The sequence below is a fragment of the Mus caroli genome, unplaced genomic scaffold, assembly GCF_978045245.1.
Source record: "Mus caroli unplaced genomic scaffold, Mus_caroli_1 scaffold_4, whole genome shotgun sequence".
Taxonomy (NCBI): Eukaryota; Metazoa; Chordata; class Mammalia; order Rodentia; family Muridae; genus Mus; species Mus caroli.
In genome coordinates, this window is record NW_028227259.1 from 94,268,249 (window position 1) to 94,291,963 (window position 23,715).

A 23,715-nucleotide genomic window follows, 5' to 3' on the forward strand; every position below is an offset into this window, starting at 1 on the left:
TCTTTTGAATGTAGCCTCTTTCTAAAATTCAAACATGAGACACTTAAAACTTACAGGTTTTATTTTTTTCCTGTTGTCTTTGACTGAATCCCTAGCCCTACCCACAAAGCCTCAGGACGTAGGTAAGAAGTTTACTTGTGTATTACCAGGAGTGGCTAAGTTAGGGGAATTACTTTTCTTTAGCCTTTAAAAACTTTAATTATTCCTGTGGTTTAATTTATTTTTCCTCTCATTTCTTAGTTTATGTGTACTCTTCAGTAATTGCAAACAACCCACTATAGATTTTCATTTTGGTTGTCATATTATCTATTCTACAGGATGTTAGCAGTTAGAAACGGCCAACAGTCTGAATAGTGTTCTCTTGAGATGTAATTTGGACTTCAAAATATTAGAATTTTTTATGGTGGATATATTTAGTCTAACAGAATAACATAAATACAGTACATATACATACATACATATGTACACACTCACACTCACATACACATGCATAAACATTTATATACAATCTTTAAAAAATATTTTTGGTTGTCCAGTATGTCTCCCAAGTAGATAATAAATGCCCTCGGGGTATATGAGACCTTGATTTCTCCTTCAGCTGTTTGTTACATACCCACAGCAACAGACTATGTAAGGAGTGTCAACCTGGAGGAAAGAGCAATTTTTACATTTTACCAAATGGAGAAACTTTGAAATTTTCCTATCCAGAGGAAGGTCCTTTTAAATCCTTCTGGTCAGAAAGCCACATCTTCTGCACATGAATGTAGTTTGCTTAATGTCAGCCCAGAAAACATATACTTACGTGAGATTATATTATACAGACTGATAAGGTTGTATCTATGTATCAAAGAATACATAAATATATATAATGTATATATAACAACAATTGATCAATTAATGAAAAAGAGGCCATGCACTTGAAAAAGAGCAAGGGGGTGGGGGGTAAACTGGAGCACAGGTGGGAGAATGAAGAGTGATGTAATGATAATACAATCCTAAAAATTAAATTAATAAATGATTATAATTTGCACAAGTGTATTCAGCATATCACAGTGGTCCTGACTGCGAGGTACCTGCCAGTGAGAGCAGACGCAGGCTCGATGAGATGGCAGTGCCTGAAGTTCTCCTCTGCTCTCCCCATGTAACATCCCATTTCAGAGCCTGATGCTCTTTGTCTGTTTAACGTGTTTTGCATCTGTACTTTCTTTCTTTTGCATTACTCCCAGAAAAATTCAGATCCTATTGTTTTTTTTGTTTGTTTTTTTGTTTTTCTGTTTTTTTTGTTTTGCAATAGAACAATCGCTACAGTCCCCTAAAGATCTTCCAATGCTATCCCATCTGATCATCCTTCTTTCTACTTGACATGTAGTTCCTATCGCTTTCCATTTGTTAGGCACCAATGGAAGGCCCAGCACATAGTATGCTTCAGTGTCCAGTGTTTCTTATTGTGTAAACATGACCATATTCCTATCCCATGTGAAGAACTCAATGGCTTCCAATTGAGGCCCACACTTCTGGTTTTACATGCAAGATCCTCATAACCTAAACTCTATAAGAGGCCTCGTTCTTCTTATGAAATGGATTGTGCCTCCAGAATTTGTCTCAAGGTTTCTTGCCTTACAAATTTGTTTTTCTTACATATTTTCTCTACACATAAGACTGGGCACCTAACTCTCTTGCTAATTTTTGAAATATCCTTCTTCTTCTTCTTCTTCTTCTTCTTCTTCTTCTTCTTCTTCTTCTTCTTCTTCTTCTTCTTCTTCTTCTTCTTCTTCTTCTTCTTCCTCTTCTTTTTTAGTATTAATTCACAGGGAACTCCCGTGAAATCGTTTCTGATTCTTTACTTAGGGATTACAAAGCATTCATGATTAATATTTAACTTGATTCTAAACTAGATCATAGCCCTGTGCACAAACTATTCCTTCTATGTGCATGTGCACAAGTTATTCCTACTCTGAGAGTGCTCAGGAAGCCAAGGTTCAAGGAAGGTGGCCGAGTATATAACTCACAATCATTTCATAGCGCCCAGATAAATATTGCAAAAAGGAAATAAGTACTCCAGAAATATAGTTTATGTGGACAAACAAATCTTCTATACCCTGAGAAAGGATCTGTGGTTTTTGAAGAACCTCACTGGCTAGCATTAAAAGCTGTATTGACTGCCACCACCCATAGATGCATAATATCTGTCACCAGGCCTTGTCTTGAGGAGATTACCTATCAGCTTCTCTTGTCATAAATGACATACACACTGCACAGAAATGGCACACCATCATTGGAAAATCTAAACTCTGCTCTGTTTTAGACAAATTCAAATAAATTAAATTCTCACTTCTGAATACATACTCATCTGTGATTAAGTTTCATATTTGTGTGTGTGTGTGTGTGTGAGAGAGAGAGACTTTCACATTCCTTAATAAATGTGTTAAATTAAATGTGTTAAAATATTTCCACCTTTTATAGTTTCACACTTGAATGTCATGAAAAATTACTTATTAGGAAAATGTAAAAATATAAAGATAAGTAATAACCCAAATATCCTTGATTTTCAGATCATTTCAATGCTACCCAGAAATTCATAGATGAGAACACTGCATACCTGTGAGTTGTTCTGGATTCCCTTTGATGATAACACTTATTGTATTGTTGTCTGATATGTTCCAGGAAGGCAAGTGTTCCTCATAGATAATTTAGTTAAATAGCAGCTGCATAGAGAGTAAACCCATTCGATGTCTCTATGAGTTATTTTTAGACGTAAGTAGAAATTCTGCAGAAGATCACTGTGTACTCTTCATGAACCCTTACAGGGCCATCATCGCGTTTTCCCAGTATGTCCAGGAAGCATCCTTTGATGAGGTGGAAACGCTGGTGAAAGTCATGCTGGATTACAGGGATAGGTGCTGGGCTCACAGCACACTTCCAGAGTGTTCAAAGATAGCTGTAAGTAACTGCTTGTGAGTCTCATCTGAACAAAGCCTAAGAATGGTGCTCTAGACACATAGAGTTTTGTGTTTAGTTGTGTGTGAGTGGCAGAAGAGGCTGTCTACTCTCTGAAGCCTTTGTTACAGGCAGTTGTGAGCTGACAGCGTGGGTGCTGGGAAGCACACGTGGGTTCTCTCTCTGCACTCCAAAGAGTTGAGCCATCTCTCCAGCCTGGCCATATAATTGTTATTTTGCTTAGTTTTCAGGATTTGGGATAAGGTGCTTTTCTCAAGGGAAATACAGTTCTGTCTTACGGGACATGGGAAGACTAAGTTATGCACTTTCGATCTCTATGCCTATGACTTATTGACAGTCACATCCTCGAAGGCAGGGGCGATCTTCTGAGATACGGGCACAGGGCCAGGGCTCTTAGTTGTTCCTCTTACTGTCTCATGCTCTGCTCCCACACTCTCTCTTCTGGACTGATTCCAGATGGAATCCCAGTAAAAAAATGTTGAACACCATGACTAAAGCCACATTGAGTTTTCGACTTTGGAAGATAAGAAGAAAGCCCACAGAGGAAGTTGTTTGGTACTGGGACTAATCAATAATGGCCACTTTCAGTTTCAAAGGGGGAGAGTTTCCTAAGCATATAGCAAGCAAAAATACAAACAAACAAACAAACAAACCAAGTAGCAAAAAGGAGCAGCATATAGATAGCAAAACATCATCAAACCAGGCACTTACAGCATCTCGTAGAAGTGACTGGAACCACCCAGCTGAAGAGAACGAACAAAGATAGCATCAGACACCTTAACTACTCAACAACACTGGACACTTACACTACTCAATAGAAACGGCTGGGGAGGTGTTTCATGAAGAAAAAGCTTTGTTGTAGTTCCCAATTGGAGTTTTCCAGGACATCAGCATGCTCTCTCAAGGAATGAGGATGTAGCTTCTCATCCCACTGCAGACGTTTTTGTATCATGGGACAAACCATAATAACCTCTGTTAGAAGGAGCATGATGTCGTTACTGCTCTTAGCTGATTGCTGGGCTCCTCTCTCCCTGCCATGGAATAGATGGCCAGCTTGCCCCAGACAGGGATATTTAGAAGACACTTGAAATAAACATCCTTGAGTCTGAGACAAGGGAGAGCCTCCTTCCCAGAATCCATTTTCAACGAGCTTAAAGAGCACGTGACAACTTGCTGGCACAATGTCTATTATGGAACCACAAAGGAGGCATTGTAGAAATAGTACCAGGTGAAGGAGGCTCCCTGTTGGATGACATTTCTCATATGGGGAATGCTCTCCAAAGACTTTAGGTAAAGACATCCTGTACATAGCTGTGAGGAAACTGGAACCTTTTCCTCAAAGGTGGTACTATCCTTCATGTGTCCACCGCACCTTCTTGGTGGGTAGAAAGAGTCTGACCCTGACAGAACATTGTCTTCTTCTTTATTGTTCAGAATGACGCTATCCAGGACATGTTCTGTGACATGGAGGGACTGCTGCAGAAGTACAACTTTTCTCATTGCTGCAGGAAAGCCGGCTTTCCAAGAAGACTCTGTTTCTTCTACAACAAGAAAGCTAACGTAGGATTCTTGCCCCCTTTCCCCACTCTGGATCCAGAAGAGAAATGCCAAGCTTATAAAAATAACAGTGAATCTTTTCTACACCTGTAAGTTTAATTTTGGTATCAAAAGGATTTGAGGTATTGTTCTTGTTGGGCTAAAATCTATTCTTCTTTTTTGAGCTTCATAATTTTATTTTCCAAACAGCTTCAGCTTTTCCTTATTTCTGCTTGTCTGGGGTTTATTGGTGAATTGGCTGATTCATAAACTCACTCCATGTTTATTGGGTCAGGACCTGTGCTCAGTGAGGCTGTAGCTATGGACCTTGCTTTTAAGACTCCAACATTGGTGCTCTGTGTCTTCTCATGAGATAGTCCTCAGGGCAGAGGTATATGCCCAGCACTGAATGGCTAGGCTACATGGGATGGGAGTATTTTCTTCCCAAGGGAAGTTGCTCATTTTGCTGTGGGAAGACTTACATTATTGAATATGTAGTGCCCATTTCTTTGCAATAGTGTAGTGAATGCTGAAAGAAAGCTGTTTCCCCATCCCTCTGGAAGACTACTGTGCTTTGAAATAATCACAACTTTGTTTGAACTTAAGGATGTTCTTGAATCTTGGATATGCAGTGTTCAGATGACTTTTTCTTTGATGTGGTGGGGAGAGGGAGACAGGCTTCTTACATCACAGGGAGGGAAGGAAGAAGAATACATACAGTGGTGTTCAGGATGAGAACTGCCCATGCCATCCTTAATTTGGAGTTAGCATCTCTAACTTTAAGGGCTGGAAATGACTGGTTCAGCTTCTCAATGAATGTTGCTACAGTAGAAATTCCTCTCTTACCCTTCCCTTCATTTGCTTTTCATGCCTTCCCCCATTTCCCCTTGTCATCATTCATCCTTCTCCATCTTCCTTTCCCATCTTCCCCCTTAAAAAACAACTTAATGTTTTATAGCTATATGTATGAGGTTGCCAGAAGGAACCCCTTTGTCTTCGCCCCTGTTCTTCTAACTGTTGCTGCTTGGTTTGAGGAGGCAGCAACCACATGTTGTGAGCAGCAACAGAAAGCCACCTGCTTTCAAGCCAAGGTGGGTACCACACTTATTTCATCAAGGAGATGAGGAATTGCCCTATGCCATGGGCTCTGGATCTTCATTTAAAATTCAACATTACAAAAAGCGTGTCTGCCACATTCAATATTATATTAGTACACTCATTGATAGGAATGTACTGTGTACCAGAAAACCTTAAAAGAGATTCACTAATTACCAGGTTCTCACTCTTGGTTTTGTTTCCCCTTATAAATTGCAAGAAAGCCCAAGTGTACAAATATTCAGGGTAAATGCTGATGGGATGCTCTCTGTCTGTGGCAAACTTTCTTTTGCCATTAATAGTAAGGTAGAATCATGCTGGTAGTGACAGCCATGTTCAAGGGACATGCTGCAATAAACCTTCTACTAAATGCAATGCTGTCATGACACATACTAGCTCAACTCTTGTGATGTGGCAAGGATGCACATTTTTCTCAACATGCACATTTACTGAGATAAAAATTCCCCATGTACTTTGTGCAGCTGGAAATCTTCAGAGTCGTTGATACACACGTAATTAAAAACTAAGAAAACAGTGAGGTGTTGGTCTTGTTTCACCAGAATTTTCTTTGCTTTCAGGCAGCTCCCATCACACAATATTTAAAAGCATCATCTTCTTATCAAAGAAATGTTTGTGGAGCCCTTATAAAATTTGGACCCAAGGTCTTAAACTCTATGTAAGTTTTGTGTTGTGTTTCTTGTGTGTTTTTTTTTTTTTTTTGCTTGTGACACATATTATCATCATCATTATTATTTTTTTGGTTGTTGTTTCTGTTAAGTAGCTGATGACTTTATTTGTAGTCTTTCTGATTCTTAAGGACACAGGGATGGGAGGATGCCAAGGGAAAAGAGGCTGTTCTGAAATACATTTCGAAAGTGTATATGATGGGTTTTCTATAACTGCAATCAGCTCACGTGGTATGTTTGGCTGTAGTAATTATGGCAGAGAAGCCCCTCTCTTGCCATTTCTAGTTGGAATCCAGAATTGTGGGTAGTAACAGCCAAATAACACCCTGTGATTTTCTAAGAGAGCATATAGACCAGTAGTTCTCAACCTGTGGATCGTGACCCCTCTGGGAGTTGAATGATCCTTTCAACTGGGTCACCTAAGGGTAACCCATTAGTAAATATCTGTATTTATATTATGATTCACAGCAGTAGCAGATATGCACGGTTATGAAGTAGGAATGAAAATAATTTGGGTTTATCACAACCTGAGGAACTGTATTAAAGAAGGCGAGAGCCACTGATATAGATCTTGTAATAGCACTATCAGCTATTTGATAGGAATTCTGTGTAAAACTCATGGTATCAATTGCCCTTGCTCCTTCTACAATGCGTGTAAGTTAATTAAAGGCCTTCTTTATTTATTGTCTATTTAAATTATTTTAGTGCTCTATCAATGATCTTTCCAGAAACGTTGCTGTATTCAGTAAAAAATTCCCCAAGATTGGATTTAAGGACCTTACTTCCCTCTTAGAAGATGTTTCTTCCATGTATGAAGGATGCTGTGAAGGAGATGTTGTGCAGTGTATCCGAAGCCAGGTACATTTTCTTTAAAAGATTTACCTTAAAAAACCCCTTTGAAAAAAAAAGCAAAATCCAATCATTTTTAATATTTATTCTTTACATTCTAACTTCCACATAAAATTTCTCATAGTTAGGAGATTCGGTACAATATTGTGATACCTTTATGTGCACAATGCATAGTAATCAGCTTGTGCATTGTCTGTTTGTTGTTTCCATATGTTTAGATACTTCAAGGCTCTTCTCTTCTGGCTCTTCATACAGTATGTAATAGGTAGCTGTGAACAGAGATCTTACTGGACTAGAACTCCTGTTATCAAGCATCCCCATCTCTTCCTGTCATTAGCAATTATTCTCCTTTACATCAAAAGTCCCCAGGAACCCACAGAAAATGACATTATTATTACATTTTAAAAAATTACTTTCTTTGATTTCTTAAGGTTTTTTCAAATAATTTCAAATGATCCTTCTTCTCTCCCCCTCGCAGCTTCCTCCTCTCTCCCTCTTTCTTTCTTTCTAACTGACAAATCTATGTATGTATGTATGTATGTATGTATGTATCTATGTGTGTGTGTATTTTTGATGGCATGAAGCATAATATTTTAATATGTGTGCATTGTAGTATGACTAAATCAAATGACTTAATACGGATTTCTACGTTATTCTCACATACTTATATTTTTGTGGTAAGAGTACTGTACTTTCAATTTATTTACCTAACAATTTTCAAATTATATGACATGCGTCATTAACTATAGTCACCACGATTTATAGTAGAATTCCTGAAATGATTTCTCCTATAGATCTGAAATTTTGTCCTTGACCAACATCTTTCCACTTCTTGCTCCTACCCCAGCATCTCATAACCCTCAAAGCGAATTTTTAAAGGAATATACTGGTAAACATATTGTAGAGTTGAAATTTTTCAGGCACTTTAAAGTCAATACAATTTCATTAAAAATGCACAGCTTTCTTCTTAATTAAAATTAAGCTTTATGGTGATGATTTAAAATTTGTTTTACTTACACTAAGGACAGTATATTACTTAAATGACTTGAATTTTAGGTATTGGGAAATGTGTGCTTCAAATTAAGGAGTAGACAGAAGATGTCCTCCTGAATTATTTTATTCTCAACTGTAACCCAGTTAAAGGGATGCCACTCATAATTTATTTTTTAGTATTTGGTTGTTTATGGGAATATGGGTTTAATAATGTTAAATCAAATTTACTAAACTAGTATAATAATTTAAATTTTCTATGGCTTGAAGCTGAAACTGAGGGATCATATTGTATTTCAAATTTCCTCCTTTTAATGTCTTTATGGTGAAATGCAAGAAATCCAATTGTCATTAACTGAAAATAGGAATGAATTCTTGGGAAACTAGAAAGTGCTGGGCCTCGAACAATGCTGGCTTCAGATGAGCTATGAATGCTGGAAATGTGGTACCAATTTATATCCCATTTCTCACCTTAGCCTCAGACTCATTCCCATCCTTCACCCTCAGAGGCCACCAGAAGATTCCAGATAGTGGGAATCCATTGAGTCAAGTTCGGGAGGCCTGAGGTACCCAGAGAGTGTGGGACAGGGTAGGGTGAAGGTGTAGGAGAAGCTGGAGAGGGGACCAGGAGCTGGATCTGATTTCAAAATTTATCCTGTGTGGCTAAGGTAACCTTTGTTCCCTTGTCCCCAAGCTTTATGTAGAGGTAAGAGCAACGATAAATGGTGAGAATGGGGGCAAGGCAGGGTTTTCTCTTTTATACAGGGCATACATTTGATTATTTGAATAGCTGCAGATTTATAGTAGCCACGTGGAAATGATTACATGAAAAAGAAAGTTTCTTCTTCTGGGACGTCTTCTCTGGTAGTTTCTGTCATAGTTAATTTCCTAATCAGCCTTTGGTTCCTTTGTTATTGACATTTCCCCCCTTACAATATACTTTGATCACGTTCTTTCCCCTCCCCCAACCAACCACATCCTCCCCATCTCCCTACCTGTTTAACTTTGTGTCCTTTATTTCTCTCAGAAAATAAAAGTAAAAATAAACAAACCAAACAAATCCAATGCAATAACAAAACAAGCAGAAAGGACATGGACACACACACACATACACACACACACATGTTGACTAACAGCTGCTCCTGAGCATGGAGCATGCTCTGCAGTATGATTGATATAGCCAGTATCCCTCCACTGGAGAAAAATGATTTTCTCTCTCCCAGAAGGTGTCAGCTGTAAACAGCTTCTTGGTTAGGGATGGAGCTGTGTGTCCACTTTCCTCTGCTGTATCTGAAAGATGCTATTTTCTCAGAAATACTTACCACCTCTGGCTCTTAAAGTCTTTCTATCTCCTCTTGCACATAGATCCAGGATCTTTGAGGGGAAGGGTTTGATAAAGACATCCCATTCAGAACCCAGTATATTATAAAGCTCACACTCTCTACCCATGCTCCAGTTCTGGGTCTCTGTGTTATTTACTGCAAGAAGAGGGTTCTCTGATGAGGCTTTAGTGATGCACTAATTTATGGTTATAACAATATGTCATTAGGAGTCATTTTATTGCTATATTCATGTTTAGCGGAACCATAGTTGAAGCTTTTCCCCTAGGCCCATGACCTACCTAGTCTCCATCCTTGGCCTCTTTAGTAGTGTCATGTATGTGTTCCATCTCCTGGAGTGGGACTTAAATCCTATTAAAAATAAAATCAAAAGTGACTGCTTCTGCCGGGTGTGGTGGCACATGCCTTTAATCCCAGCACTTGGGAGGCAGAGGCAGAGGCAGAGGCAGAGGCAGGCGGATTTCTGAGTTCGAGGCCAGCCTGGTCTACAAAGTGTGTTCCAGGACAGCCAGGGCTGTACAGAGAAACCCTGTCTCGAATAACCAAAAAAAAAAAAAAAAAAAAAAAAGAAAAGAAAAAAGAAAAAAAAAGTGACTGCTTCCATAATAATTGTGCCACTATTAGATTAGTATATTTTGCAGACAGGTTGGTTCCATAGATCAGAGGGTTTGTAACTGGGGTGATATTAATGACTACCTTCCTCCTTTGATAATACACACAGTACCTTCCAGCACTATATATGCCAGTCAGTAGGGGTAAAACTTCTAGTTGGGCACTATCTAGAGTTCTCCATGTTCAATGACATAAATAAGTGGTGTCTTTAGCAGTAGGGCCTTACAGACAGGCTGTGGAGGGGTAACCCATAGCAATAGCCTTTGTTTGGGGGAGGCTGGTGGGACACCATTGGCCAACAACTCAACAAGATGTAACCCATTCATATTACTAGGGGTTTAACTTGTTAGCCTAAGATTTCTAGTTGGGGCATTTTTCTTTCTCATTACATGGTAACTCCATTTAAATTCCTTTCATGTATGTGTATATTTACATGTATGTATATCTAAATGCATGTACATTCACATGTATCTATATTTACAATCATGTACATTTACAAGTATGCATATTTACATGTATGCATATCTACATGTATGTGTATTTAGGGAGATTCTGCGGCAGTAGGTCTCACATGGTTTTTCAAGGGCTCTTGAGGGAGTCGTCCCTCCCCACATCCTTTTCTCTGTTCTGCCCTCTCACCTGCCTCCTCACTTAAGCTTCCAGTTCTAGTTTCTCCTTTCTCCCTTTAGAACACCATTGTCTAGCTCCCCTTCCTTTGACGGTCCCTTCCTTCCTTTATAAAAGAGATTTTTAACATTTCTATTTGTGTACATATATATGTATTTGTGCACCACAACTGTATGAGTGCTCACAGAAGACAGTGGCTTCAGATCCTCTGGAACAAGAGCTACTGGCAGCCATGATCCACTATGTGGGTTCTGGGAACAATATCTGGTCCTTTGCAAGATCAGTCAGTGCTAACAACCTTTGAGTCATCTTTCTGGCCCCCTAACCAATTTTTCATTCACTCATCAAATGTTAGCGGTTTTGCTGTGTCCTTGGAAAGATAGTTTTAGTTCACAGGAGATCTAGACTAGCAGAGATGTGTTGCTATACCTTTAGTAGCCACCACGGAAAGCAGAGACAGCTCTCATGGGGTGCAAGAACAATAAAAAATAAGGTGACAGTGACACCAGAGGGATAGCTCGGTGGTAAAGACACATGCTTTCAAGGCTGAGGGCCTGGGTTTGGTCCTCAGGACTCTTACGGTGGAAAGAACCCGCTCCCACAAGTAATCTTCTAACTTCTACATATGTGCCATGCCAGGCATGTGTGTCCCCTCCCCTAAAACTCCATAGATTAATACAGTAATTTTTAAAAAGTAAAGACATCAATGTACCAGAAGAGTGAGGGGAAAGTACTTAAAAACCCAATATTTAACAACGGATGTAAGTTTATGATAGAGCTTTTTTTTTTTTTCCACAGCTATATGACCTAAAATCCTAAGGGGGAGAGAACAGCTGCACTAATGTGAAACTTCTTGAATATTAAGTCAGTGTGAAATTTAAATGACCATTGTCTATCTAGTGAGTTGATGGGTGGGTGCTGATGTTGCTTTCAGGATTGGCTTTGTGAGCAGCCGTTCTTTTTGGATGGAAAGAGCACTCCTGACAAAAATCTAAAAAGTCACAACTTCTCTTGTTCTTATTTGATGCAGAGCCAGGTTATGAACCATATTTGTTCAAAACAAGATTCCATCTCAAGTAAAATCAAAGTGTGCTGTGAAAAGAAGACACTAGAACGTGAAGCCTGTATAATTAATGCAAATAAAGACGACAGACCGGAGGGCTTATCTCTCAGAGAAGCCAAATTCACTGACAGCGAAAATGTGTGTCAAGAACGAGATTCTGACCCGGACAAGTTCTTTGCTGAGTACTATAACTCTTTATTAAAAGTTTAGAAGGCAAATAAAAAAATAAGACATTTTTATGCTGGCTAACTCAGGTGGAAGGATAAGGCACTGTAATTCACCAGCTATAAAGATCCTGGTGTGTACCTGAGCTATTCTGTACACCTTTAAGTAAAAACATTGATTGGTTATAATGATGGCTACATTTACTGAACACCAAATATGTGCCAGGCAATAGGCTGAATATGTTATTCAGATTGTCCATTTTAATTCTAAAACCAAATGTAGAATAAGTGCCATTTCCCAATACTTTGACTGAGCACTTTGAGAAATATAGAAGTTAAGTGACTTGTTCAAGATTCACAGGTAAAATGACAGAGGAAGGGACAGATTCCAGGGGTTCTGCTCTTAAGAAGTCACAGGCTTGGCTGCCCAGCTGTGTCCCAAGGCAAAGATTAGTGGACTGGAAGCCACAGGACTAAATCTGAATCCTAGTCACTGGGTCAAGTTGAACTATCAGCTTTATTATTTTTAACAGTGCAAAGTGATGGGGCTCGTTATGACATTTTAATATTTACACACCTCTGGATTTTGTTCTTTCTCACCCTATTGTCCCATTGCCTTCCCCTATTCTGTCTGCTCTCCGTTTTCACACAGCTTTCCCCTACAATTCTTCTCCATCTGATTTTATAGGATTCTGACTCTTTTGCCCAGTGTATGAAATGTTCTCTTGGCACTGGAGCTAATCCTCTCCAGCCTCCAGATATCTGTCAACTTCTTAATCCTTTCCAATCTCCAGACTTCTGTCCACTTTCTTTAGGCACAAGTACCCGCCCAACGTGGGGCTCGAACCCGCAACCCTGAGATTAAGAGTCTCATGTTCTACTGACTGACCTAGCTGAGTGGTGACTCTCCATCTGATTTTAATTCATGTGAATCTCACTGCCCTTTCTTCTCCCTCCCCTTCTCTTAAGATCTCCCATGACCACTTCTGGTTTTATCACACACACACACACACACACACACACACACACACACACACACACACACACATGTACACATGCATGCACACACACATACACAAAAATACTTGGATTTAGATTTTTAATCCAGTCAACCTGTCTGTGTGTCTTTATAGGTGAGCTTACAGTTAGGCTTATAATTGATGTGATTTTTTTCCCAATTCTTATAATTTTGTAGGCTGTTTTGCTAGTTGTTTGGGTTTTAATTTGTCCTCTTCACAGTGTTGGACTTGACAGATTCTTTCTTAGCTCTTTGTTTACCTAGTCTCATGCATTTACTCCTGCCTGTCCTTTCATGCTTGAGGGTGCCTTTCCTCTTCCTATATGAATAATGTTCCTTTAGATACAAACTGAATTTTTCCTGAAATGTCCTTCCCCATATCAATCTTAAAAGATAACTTTCCTGTCTGTATACAGGTATCTTGTTTGTCAGTTACTTATTTTCAGAACTTGGAGTAGATTATCCCATGATCTCCTGGCTTTTAAGATTTCTAATGAGAGCCCTGACATTACAATGAGTTTGTATTCATTAGTGGCCCCTTTTCTTTGTATTTTTGACATCTTGACTATATTATATTACCAAGGTTCTTCTCCAATCATGTTTATCCGAGGTTCTAAATGCTTCTTGTTCTTGAATGTCTGTTTCTTTCTCTAGATTTGAGAATTGAGAGGTTGTCAAAGCTCTTTCTTGTACCTCTTGGTTTCTTGATTATTTACCCAAGTACTCGGACATTGTGGTTATGTTTTTTGTTTGTCTTGTGTGTTTTCTGATGTTGGAGTGTTATATTTTGTCAACCTTGTCCCCCACTGCAAATGTACTTTCAGCTGTTTTATTAACTCTGTTGGTGGTGCTTTCCACACTGTTTTATTAAAAAATTTGATTGTCAATTTTTTTTTATTTCCAACACTTTTTACTCATTTGTGTTTTCTTGCTGAATGCTTCTCCATTCTCTTCCACCCACGTTGCTAATTGTCTTATCTGTTTTGCTGAGTTTTCTTTATCTTTTTCTACTGTCCCTTTCAGGTCCTGGGCAAAAAGTCATCTGTTTGTGCCTCTCTTTTTCTTTTTCGAGCCATCGAATGACCTTACCACAAAACTTTCGACACCTGCATCTGGCATTTTGTAAGCCGGCATCTTTGGGTTCATTAGTCAAGAGGCTATGATCCTTTGGAGGGATCACATTGCTTTGCTTCTCATGTCCTTCTGTATCTGGGTTGCGATTTGTGCCTCCGTTGGTTTGGATATACAGACTCTTAAAGTCTTGAGCCCTAATAGCACTCAGCGAGGAGGAAGACACTGCTTGTGGAAGTGACTTCTGCATCTTCCCAGCTGTCAGGCAGCTCGGTGGCTGTGCTTAGTTTTACTTTTAAGTTATGTGCGTATGTGTGTATCTGTGTGTGGGTATGTGCCCATGTGAAGTCAGGTGTCCATAGAGGCCAGAGGTCACCAGAGGCCTGATGACTATAGGCAGCTGTGAGCCAGCCAGCATGGGTGCTGGGAATTTAACTAAAGCAAGAGACATACATGCTCTTAACCACGGAGCCATCTTTCCAGCCACGCATGTCTTATTGGCAGTTCCTCCACCGTTTTCTCCGGTCTAGGTGACTTTTCATTTCCTTTGTAGATTTCTGATGCTCTAGCTTATGTTCTGTCTTTGGAACACCGTGATTCTCTAGCATACTGACTCCTTTATCAGCTCATATAAAGACAATGTCTACCCCACCATCTTGTGCAAAAGCCTCTTGAGTGGTTTTTATTTTCTTTTTTAATTTCAGATTGAAACAAAATCTGAGATATTTACATTTACATAGTGAGATATGCTGAGGATGGGGACCCTAGTTTAAACATCAAACTCATTTATCTTCCATATATATCTTATGTGTATAAACTGAATTAAATAAAAATGTATACCTGATTTTTAGTACACTTACATTTTGGTGATAGCCTGTCAAGTGAGTTTAGATGTAGAGAATTTCACTTATAGTATCATATTGGCATTCAAATAGTTTTGGGTTCTGAGGCATTTTGGCATTCAGATTCCAGAAATAGGGAAATTTAACTTGTAGTATTGTGCATACCCAACCTAGGGCTTAGTGCTTTCAGACTCAAGGTAGTGTTTATCTTAAAGACCAAGTGAAGCTGACTAAGAAAGTGTGTCCAGGAAGTCTTTATGATTGAAGTTTGATTTGGTGGAGTTGGGTGTTTTCTTCTTTGTATGTTCTAACAGCATAAATGTTTGACACACCTCAGGTTTATTTATGAATACTCCAGGAGACATCCTGACCTGTCTACACCAGAGCTCCTAAGAATTACTAAAGTGTATATGGACTTCTTAGAAGACTGCTGCAGCAGAGAAAGCCCAGCAGTTTGTTACCGCCATGCGGTAGGTCCCATAAACATAGATTCAAAAAACTGAAAAGCAATAATCAGTTTTTATTAAAGCTTTCTGATTATAATATAATGATATAATAATAAGATACCATAATATATAATTACATATAATATATTATATGCAATGTATAATTATAATATATTAAATACTTTCTTTTATGCTTCTTTCTCTATATTTGCATATATCTTAAAAAATAAGATTGAAGAGGTACATTCCTTAGGAAATGTTTGGACCTTTTATTATTTAGTATAATAGGAAGCTTCGTTTTGTGTTAAATGATGCTATATTTGTTTCCTATTACAATCACAAAATTACTGACTCAAAAGAACAGAAATTTATTCTCCCCATATTTCATATCAGTGTATGAAATGAACCGTACAGGGCTCAACTCTGAGTGGAAAAAAAGGCTGTGTCCCCCCTACAGGGAACATGTGACTGCTGGCTTCTAACATAGAAAGCTTTCCCATTCATGAGCTTGGGATTCTCTCAGAATGTGGAGTAATTGACTTATTTACTCTCCTACTATGTATGGACACTGAGTGTGATGGTTATGTGTTTATAATTTTGTATGTGATTCATTGATGAGAATCTTATTCTCCACATTTTTCTTTAATATTTGTAGTGTTCTTCTCAGGATGGATCACTGGGGGAGAGGGTGATGGGGTCAGAATATACAGACTTTTAAAAACATTTGACCCAAACTGCTAAGTTAACTTCTGGAAATTCTTTTTTTTTTTTTTTTTTTGCCAGAGCCATGGGCATGCTTGTTTCAATGTTTCTATTGCTGACACTTCACATACAAATTAGGCCTAACAGATGTAAATGTAAAATGTAAAAATGTGTCTGTGTTTTAAGTATGGGCTTGATTTCTAAAATTACATTAAAAATTTTCTGTTCAAAAGGACCGATATGAAATGAAATTGTATGAAATTCTCTAAAAACTAATGCAAAATTCTCCCCCAAGATTATAGGTATATTATTTTAAATTTTCTATAAAAAATTTGTTCATGTTTGCATCTTGTTTTCATGTTCTAATTAATAGCCCTTTCTCTATATATACTTAGAAGATATAACTTCATGGATTATAGGAGTATTTGACAATTTTTTTCACAACTCCTTTGTTATATATGCTACCTTTGCTTCATTTTACATTTTTCTTCTAAATATTATAAAAATTGGTTTATAGTCATGCAAATTTAGGTAATGCAATAAGAAAACTGTTATTTTCCATTTCTGCTCTGTTGCTGTCCTTAACAAGTCACTGTTCCCCTCATCCTTGGATGAAAGATGGTGCTAGGAAATTCTTTGTTTTCTTGGAGGCACGTTTGTCTCCCCATGTCCATGTGTGGCAGAATGGGTCTCTCTCATAGCTCCAGGAAAATGTTCAGTTTATGCTGTAAAAAAAAGAAAAAAAGTCCATCAAATAACTGAAGACAACTCTGGGAGGTTTTAAGTTGCAAACCAACATGATGGGAAAAGATACAAATAGAGATAAATACATCTTCAATGTTCTACAGCAATGCTTATTAGCTGGGTGGCCCTGAGAACGTGGCTTACAGTTATGTTGTTACTGTCCTGAATAAGCTACTGTGGTTCTCATCTGTGGATGAATCAGAGTGCTAGAAAATTCTCATTTTTTACGGAGACATACATCGATGCTCCACTGTGCCTATGTGGTGCCGTGTGGGTTCTCTGCATGGCCCCATGATTGCTTTTAATTTTCAGGAGGATAAATTCAATGAGACAACTCAGCGAAGCCTTGCAATGGTGCAGCAGGAGTGCAAACAGTTCCAGGAGCTGGGGAAGGACACTCTGCAGCGCCAGTAGGTCATCTGCATGACTTGGGCTAAAACTTGTGACCAGGCTCAAATAATCTCTCAGATGTAGACTATCATTGTATTATTGTAGGCTGGTCTTTCAGTCATGCCAATTCAACTCTGGGAAGGAACAAAGACATAAAAGTCAAGAATTCCCACTGAGCCTTTGCAGGACTCTTTGACCAGAAATGAGGCCACAAATGGAAAGAAATATGGGATTCTAGGCACTGTTCCTATAAGGTTTAAGTGTCTGTGAATTTGAGTTTCTGGCCTCCAAAGCAGGACTCTTGCATTCTGTCCTGAATAAGGAGAATGGAGAGAACTTCAGGTGTCGACCGTTTCCTGGGAAACCAATGGGTAGCTCAGGAGTGAAGCCAGTAATAATTACAGAATTGTCAATGGGCCTGCTTCTCATAGTAGTATTTACTCTTTCGTGATTTTATGAGAATTCTAGAATACTGTGCAGTTAATTTAAGTTTGTAAACAGTGATCATGCTAGAGCTGAGTTTATTGAAGCTTAACATCCTTGATTCAAACAAAACACAGTTTACAATGTGACTTCATCATTCCTGCAGTGTTGCTGTGAGCTGCAGTGCCAACCTCAGTCTGCCTAAGGATCCTACTTTTATTCATCTTATTCCTAGCATGGCTGTCAAACGGTCCTTTTAAACAATTTAGCACCAACACAACATATCTCAGTACTTACTGGCCAAGGTCATTTCTGCCAAGGATTTTCTATCATGGCATGAGGGTCACACTGGGCACTGGCTATTAGTCCTCTCACTTGTGGGTTTGGTAGTAGTTGTTCAAATAGATGTGTGTTCTCTCAGTTTCCTTGTCAAGTTCACCAAGGCAGCCCCTCAGCTCCCCATGGAAGAGCTGGTCTCCCTTAGTAAGGAAATGGTCGCAGCTCTGGCAACCTGTTGCACTCTCAGTGACGAGTTTGCCTGCGTTGACAACTTGGTGAGTATGATCTATGTACCAGATTATGTTGTTGTTTATTCTAATCTGAAGTTCTTAAAATTGAGATACAATTATATCATTGCCCCTCACTCCCTCTTAAATTCGTGACCTCTTTTTCTGTGTTTATTATTGTTAAACACAGACATATATAGATAAATATATAAATAAAACCTCATGAGTCAGTTCAGTGTTTCTAGTGTATAATGCTTTCAGGCCTGGCCATTTGGTATTAGATAACTAATTAGGGGGCTCATCCCTGGGGAAGACGAATGCATCCTTTCTCAGTAGTTGTCACTTGTCTGTAGCTTGAGAGGTGGGGCTGATGAGAGAGCTCCCCGTTCCACATTGTCTGTCAGTGTTCTCTCTGTCATCTATTGCTCCTGTAATTTGAGACAGTCTCCTTCTACAGTCCTAGCTGGCCTGGAACTGACTCTGTAAGTCAGACTGGTTCCAAAATGTGGTGATCCTCCTGCCTCTGCCTCTCCGATGCTAGGATTACATACCTGATATTTGACTTTTCATATGCCCTCCCTTCCACTGTTAATTTATACTAATTATCTACTTTTCTCTGTTGTTTTCAACATTGTCCAAGCCAGAAATATTTTATTTTTGGCTCATCATATAAGCCCTTGAGAATCAGAGGAGAATATGCGGAGTCATGTTCAAGGATTCCTCAAATTCTCTTCTTTTTAAACTATGTCAGAGGTGATTGGTTAGGGCAAATGATTTAAGAATCACAGTATCGTTCCAGAATAACCTAGGAAGCCTTATCCATTTATTTTGTGGTTCCTACACATGGTAGGAAGGCTTCTACTGTACATCTCAGATTGTAAACCCTACAATCTTGTTAGCAATTTTGTTAACAAGTTAGCGTTAGCAATTTTGCTTTTTGTCTCCAAAGGGAGAGTTCAGAAGAGAAATGCTACTTTCTGCCTAGTCTTTTAGGAATGGAGTGGAGAGTCTGGGGTAAACCTAGAAACCCATGTTCAATTGTCACTTTGAGGCCACAAGTCTCTGCACAGAATAGAAACTCGTAGGCACTTAATTGCTGTAGATTGAATTTTTACAATACTGCTGGTTAGCCTTTACAATTCTTGCTACACAGTACAGTATCCTGGATACCTGTATTTTCCTAAGTAAGGTTGCTGGTGATCTCACAACTAGCTATTCATCTAATTTTACACACACACACACACACACACACACACACACACACACACACACACCTTTAAAGTGCCCTTAGAATTTTAAAATCATACCAGTGTCCCACTTCTCATTGGTATAGGCAGATTTAGTTCTTGGAGAACTATGTGGGGTAAATACAAATCGAACTATCAATCCTGCTGTGGATCACTGCTGCAAAACAGACTTCGCCTTCAGAAGACACTGCTTTGAGCATCTGAAAGCCGACACAACCTATGCACTCCCATCAGTCTCCGCACTTGTACCTGCTTTGCATGCAGACTGGTGTCAGCCTCGCAAGGAGGACCTTCAGAATAAGAAACACAGGTATGAAGCCCAGAGGCACATCTGTCTCAGAAAACATACCATGGTAGCTAGGTACTTCAGCTGATACAATTCATTTAGTTCAACAGATTGTCTACTCTCCTAGGCACAAAACAACATTGCTTATGTATTGCTGTTGTTTATAACCAAACATCTAGTTTATCTTTTTCCTTATTGGTAGAGTCTATTCACTGCTCTGTGGTTTGGAAAGATGGGTCAGGCAGTTAGCCAGAGTGCTGCTGGAGAGGTGCAAATGAGCTGGGAGAATAATATGGATATGTAAAATATTATTACATTTTATTTATTTGTCTGTGTGTTTGTGTGTCTGTGTGTGTGTGTGTGCCATAGCACCCACCATGTATGTGAGTTGAGAGGTCAGAGGATAACTTTTGGCAGTTGTTTATTTTTTCTTCCATCATGTGGGTCCCAGGGATGGAACTCGGGCCATCAGGCATGGTGGCAAGCACCTTCACCCGCTGAGCCGTCTCACTATCTCCAATGATACAGATTTTTGCCTTGAGACTTTCAGTGTTTTAAAACAGGAGAGACACAAAGGGGCAGGAACTTTTCTTTTATTCTCTCATATAACGTTTCAAATGTCAAGAATAAGACCCCACGGTCTTGGATTTAGACCCTTGTCTGTACCAAGTGTAACAGAAACAGCATTTAACCACTGAGGAAAGGGAATTGATTTGGGAAACAAATCATTTAGAAGACCTACTATGTTCAATAGGATCCACTTTTGTCTGTGATTATATAGTCCTCAAAAAGTCCACTTAGTGAATTAGAAAGTTTCGTAAGACCCTTGCAGAAGTGGAACATTTAAAATTTTACACTCACCAAGTTTGAAACCTAGCATGTGTGTCTGTAACAAACACGTGGAAGAAGGGGAGCTGTAGGGAGGATCATTCAGCGATTCTGTTGGGTGTCTTTGAGCACAGGTTTCTGGTCAACTTGGTGAAGTGGATGCCAGAGATCACGGATGAGGAGCGGCTGTGCTTGTTCACAAAGTTCACTGCTGCCGGGGAGGAGTGCAGTGAAGTGCAGGAGCCTGAGTCCTGTTTCAGTCCAGAGGTAGTTATTTCTTGCTTTCCCACGGAAATTCTACTGTTGTCTCTGGAAATAAGAACACAATAGAATTTGCTATGGGATCTTCCTCTTCTCCACATGTCCAGTAGTTTTGTGTGTCAGAGCACAAAGCTAGATGATAGATGTCCACAATAGAAGCTTTCCCATGTAAGGAAAACTGTCAAGCAAAGCACAAGCTTTCCAACCTTGCGGTCTTCTCTGTGTCATTTAAACAAAGTTGCATCCATAGTAAATGATGGAAATAACTATGGAATTATGTAATTGCTCCTAACTCCTTGGCTCTGACTCTCTTGTCACCTGAATGAAAGGGCGTCAAGGCAACTTGCCAAGGAAATCATAGCTGACAGGGAGAAGGGCAGGACTAGGAAGGAAGTCATTCAAGGTGGCTCTTTCCTCCTGGGTCTTCTTAAGGTCACTCAGTTGACAGAACAAGATGGAGATGAGGGTAAGGGAGTGAGGAGTGGGGAGAGCTGTCTCTGCTCCCCTTATTCCTGTGGCATCTGTAGTAACCTGCTGTGTGTGACCCTGGAACTTGTGAGTGTCAGCCTCAGTAGATGGCTGGGATGGAGGACATGAGGAAGGCTCTAGCTTGCTCTCTCATTCTTTCTCTCCCAGTAGCTCAAGATGTCCTTCCCAACTTCTTTATTGCTCATACACACTCATGCACATTTGCACACACATACACAACTCACAGGGATTTCCTTTAGCTGGAAATTCTCTACTTTGCTGAGTGACTTAGTCTTTGGAAATGCTACAATAAATTTATTAGTTTGCTAAAATATATTTTCTTTAATTAGAAGACATTAGCCTCCATCTCCCACTTGTTCGAGTGTGTCCTTAAGGTCTGTAAAAAAGGAGAGATGAATTTGTTTGTAGTTCATAAAAAGACTTCAGTGTTTTTTTCTCAAGGTTCTCTCTCTCTCTCTCTCTCTCTCTCTCCATTTATATCTTCATTCAATATTCAGATGAATATGCTTCCCTAAACTTAAACATGATCATCTCAAACTTTTCTTTTTTTTTTCTGATTTTTTTTTTTCTCTTCCAGAGTTCAAAAACTGGTAATGAAAGTCAAGCTACAGAGAAACAAAGATAACCGATCAGAGGTGAATAAACATCTCTGTCTCAATCAAATGTCCAAACTTCATGCGAATGCTTGGTCTCCATGACCTTTTCCTTCTTGTGTGTTAGATGTCTGTTTCTGATTTAGCCATTCACCTAGGAGCTCAGAGTTCCCAGCTCAGACCCTTGTGTGTTCCTCTGGATGTCAGGCATTATATGCAGGGCAGGAATGCTGCATTTGTGTCAGGACTGTCTAATTTCTCAGTAACACAAAGGGACCCACGTCTCTCTGCCCTTCTGTGTTCTTTTGTCTGAATCAGTAAAGAGAGATATTTTCTCTCTAGAGAGGTAAACCTGGGGTAGTACATTTCTGGAACCACAGCCCTTGGGGTGCTGGACCAGGAAGATGGGAGCAAGTTCAAGGCAAGCCTGGGCTAAATATTGAGTTCCAGGCCAGCCAGGACTATAGAGTGAGTCAGTACCTCAAAGAGCTAAGGTGGGGGAGGGGGAAAGAAATGTTAAGTTCTCAGGGAGGACTAGACATACACACTACCTCTGTGTTCTTCTAAAAGTCTCATTTGAGACTGTCATTGAACATCACTGTATTGAGGCATGGCCGACATAAAAATAAAGAGCCTTGTACACAAAAATATATTTATAATTTCAAAAATATTCATAAAGGATGCCCAGGGCCAGGAGAGATAGACCTGGACCCAGGAGAGGGCTTGTTTGTAACTCCATGTACAAGTCACAGGCCACACTAGTAACATCTTATTAAATATATGACTACTACCCGAGTTCAGATTCTTTCACTGCAGGAAATTTTCTTTTTTCTTTTCAGCCAGTGCCAGCTTACAGGACCGTCCTCCGCCCTGTGGTGTGGTGAAGTTCAGCTTTTGAGAAGAATAGAATAGAAGCTTCTTCTGTAACCCTTTCTTGAATCATGTTCCTACAAAAGGCAATAAAATGAAAGGATAAAGTTATTTCGCAGACTAATTCCATCTACCAACATGATCACAAAATTAATCAACTGAGGTGCATGCAGTTGGTGAAGTTCTCCCTGCATGCCCTAGTTTGGCTTCTGTTGCTGTGACAGACATCATGGCCAAAATGACTTGGGAAAGAAAAGGCTTATGTTACCTTATGGTTATAGTCCTTCCTTCATTGAGGGAAGCCCAGGCAAGAACTAAAGACAGGGACCTGGAAGCAGGAAGGAAGAGACCACACAGGATTGGTCATTATCGTCTTGCTCCCAGGCTCACATTCAGCTTCCTCTCTAATAGAGCCCACGTCTAGTTGTCCAAGGATGGTAGCACCTGCAACGTGCTGGCTCCTCCCACATCAATCACCCTTGGAAAAAGTGCCTAATGAACATGCCCAGAGGCCAGTCAGATGAGGACAGTTTCTCCACTGAGAGTTCCTCTTCTCAGCTGTGTCAGCTTGACAACCAAGATTAGCCATCGCACTGTGCAGTCACCTAAGTTTGATCCCCAAGACCCATATTAAAAAGTCAGGCATGTTGGTATACGCTTTTAATCCCATTCCTGGTGAGGTGACAGAGACAGGCTCCCTTGAGCTCCCTGGTTAGTCAACCTGGTTTTTTTTGGGGGGAGGGTTATTTGTTTGTTTGTTTTGTTTTGTTTTGTTTTGTTTTTTGGAGACAGAGTTTCTCTATATAGCCCTGGTGGCTGTCCTGGAACTCACTTTGAAGACCAGGATGGCCTTGAACTCAGAAATCCACCTGCCTCTGCCTCCCAAGTGCTGGGATTAAAGGTGTGTTCCGCCACCACCACCACCACCCGGCTTAGTCAACCTCCTGTCTTAAAGGACAATGTGGACGAATTCTGAGGAATGGTACCCAACGGGATTGACTTCTAGCAATGCTTCCATACACACACACACACACACACACACAGGAGTAAACAATCAAACAATCATGATTCAGTTATCT

General features: G+C 39.6%; 1 protein-coding gene across 1 annotated transcript; it reads left to right on the forward strand.

Annotated features, from left to right (window-relative positions):
* On the forward strand, nt 1–22,747 carry Afm (afamin). Its single transcript, XM_021162458.2, has 15 exons — nt 1–122; nt 2,553–2,601; nt 2,808–2,940; nt 4,393–4,604; nt 5,453–5,585; nt 6,168–6,265; nt 7,004–7,133; nt 11,724–11,938; nt 15,189–15,321; nt 17,056–17,153; nt 17,978–18,110; nt 19,396–19,619; nt 20,558–20,690; nt 21,751–21,808; nt 22,606–22,747. Exons 1-14 carry the CDS (start codon nt 35–37, stop codon nt 21,796–21,798), a joined length of 1,827 nt encoding a protein of 608 aa, XP_021018117.1. The 5' UTR covers nt 1–34; the 3' UTR covers nt 21,799–21,808; nt 22,606–22,747.
* The last annotated feature ends 968 nt before the right edge of the window (nt 22,748–23,715 follow it).

Bases quoted from the DNA above. Each gene is read 5' to 3' on its own strand.
- Afm (XM_021162458.2), top strand. From the start codon at position 35: ATGAGACACTTAAAACTTACAGGTTTTATTTTTTTCCTGTTGTCTTTG. The intron at 19,620-20,557 runs GTATGAAGCCCA...CTTTGAGCACAG, and splicing joins CTTCAGAATAAGAAACACAG to GTTTCTGGTCAACTTGGTGA. The intron at 20,691-21,750 runs GTAGTTATTTCT...TTTCTCTTCCAG, and splicing joins AGTCCTGTTTCAGTCCAGAG to AGTTCAAAAACTGGTAATGA.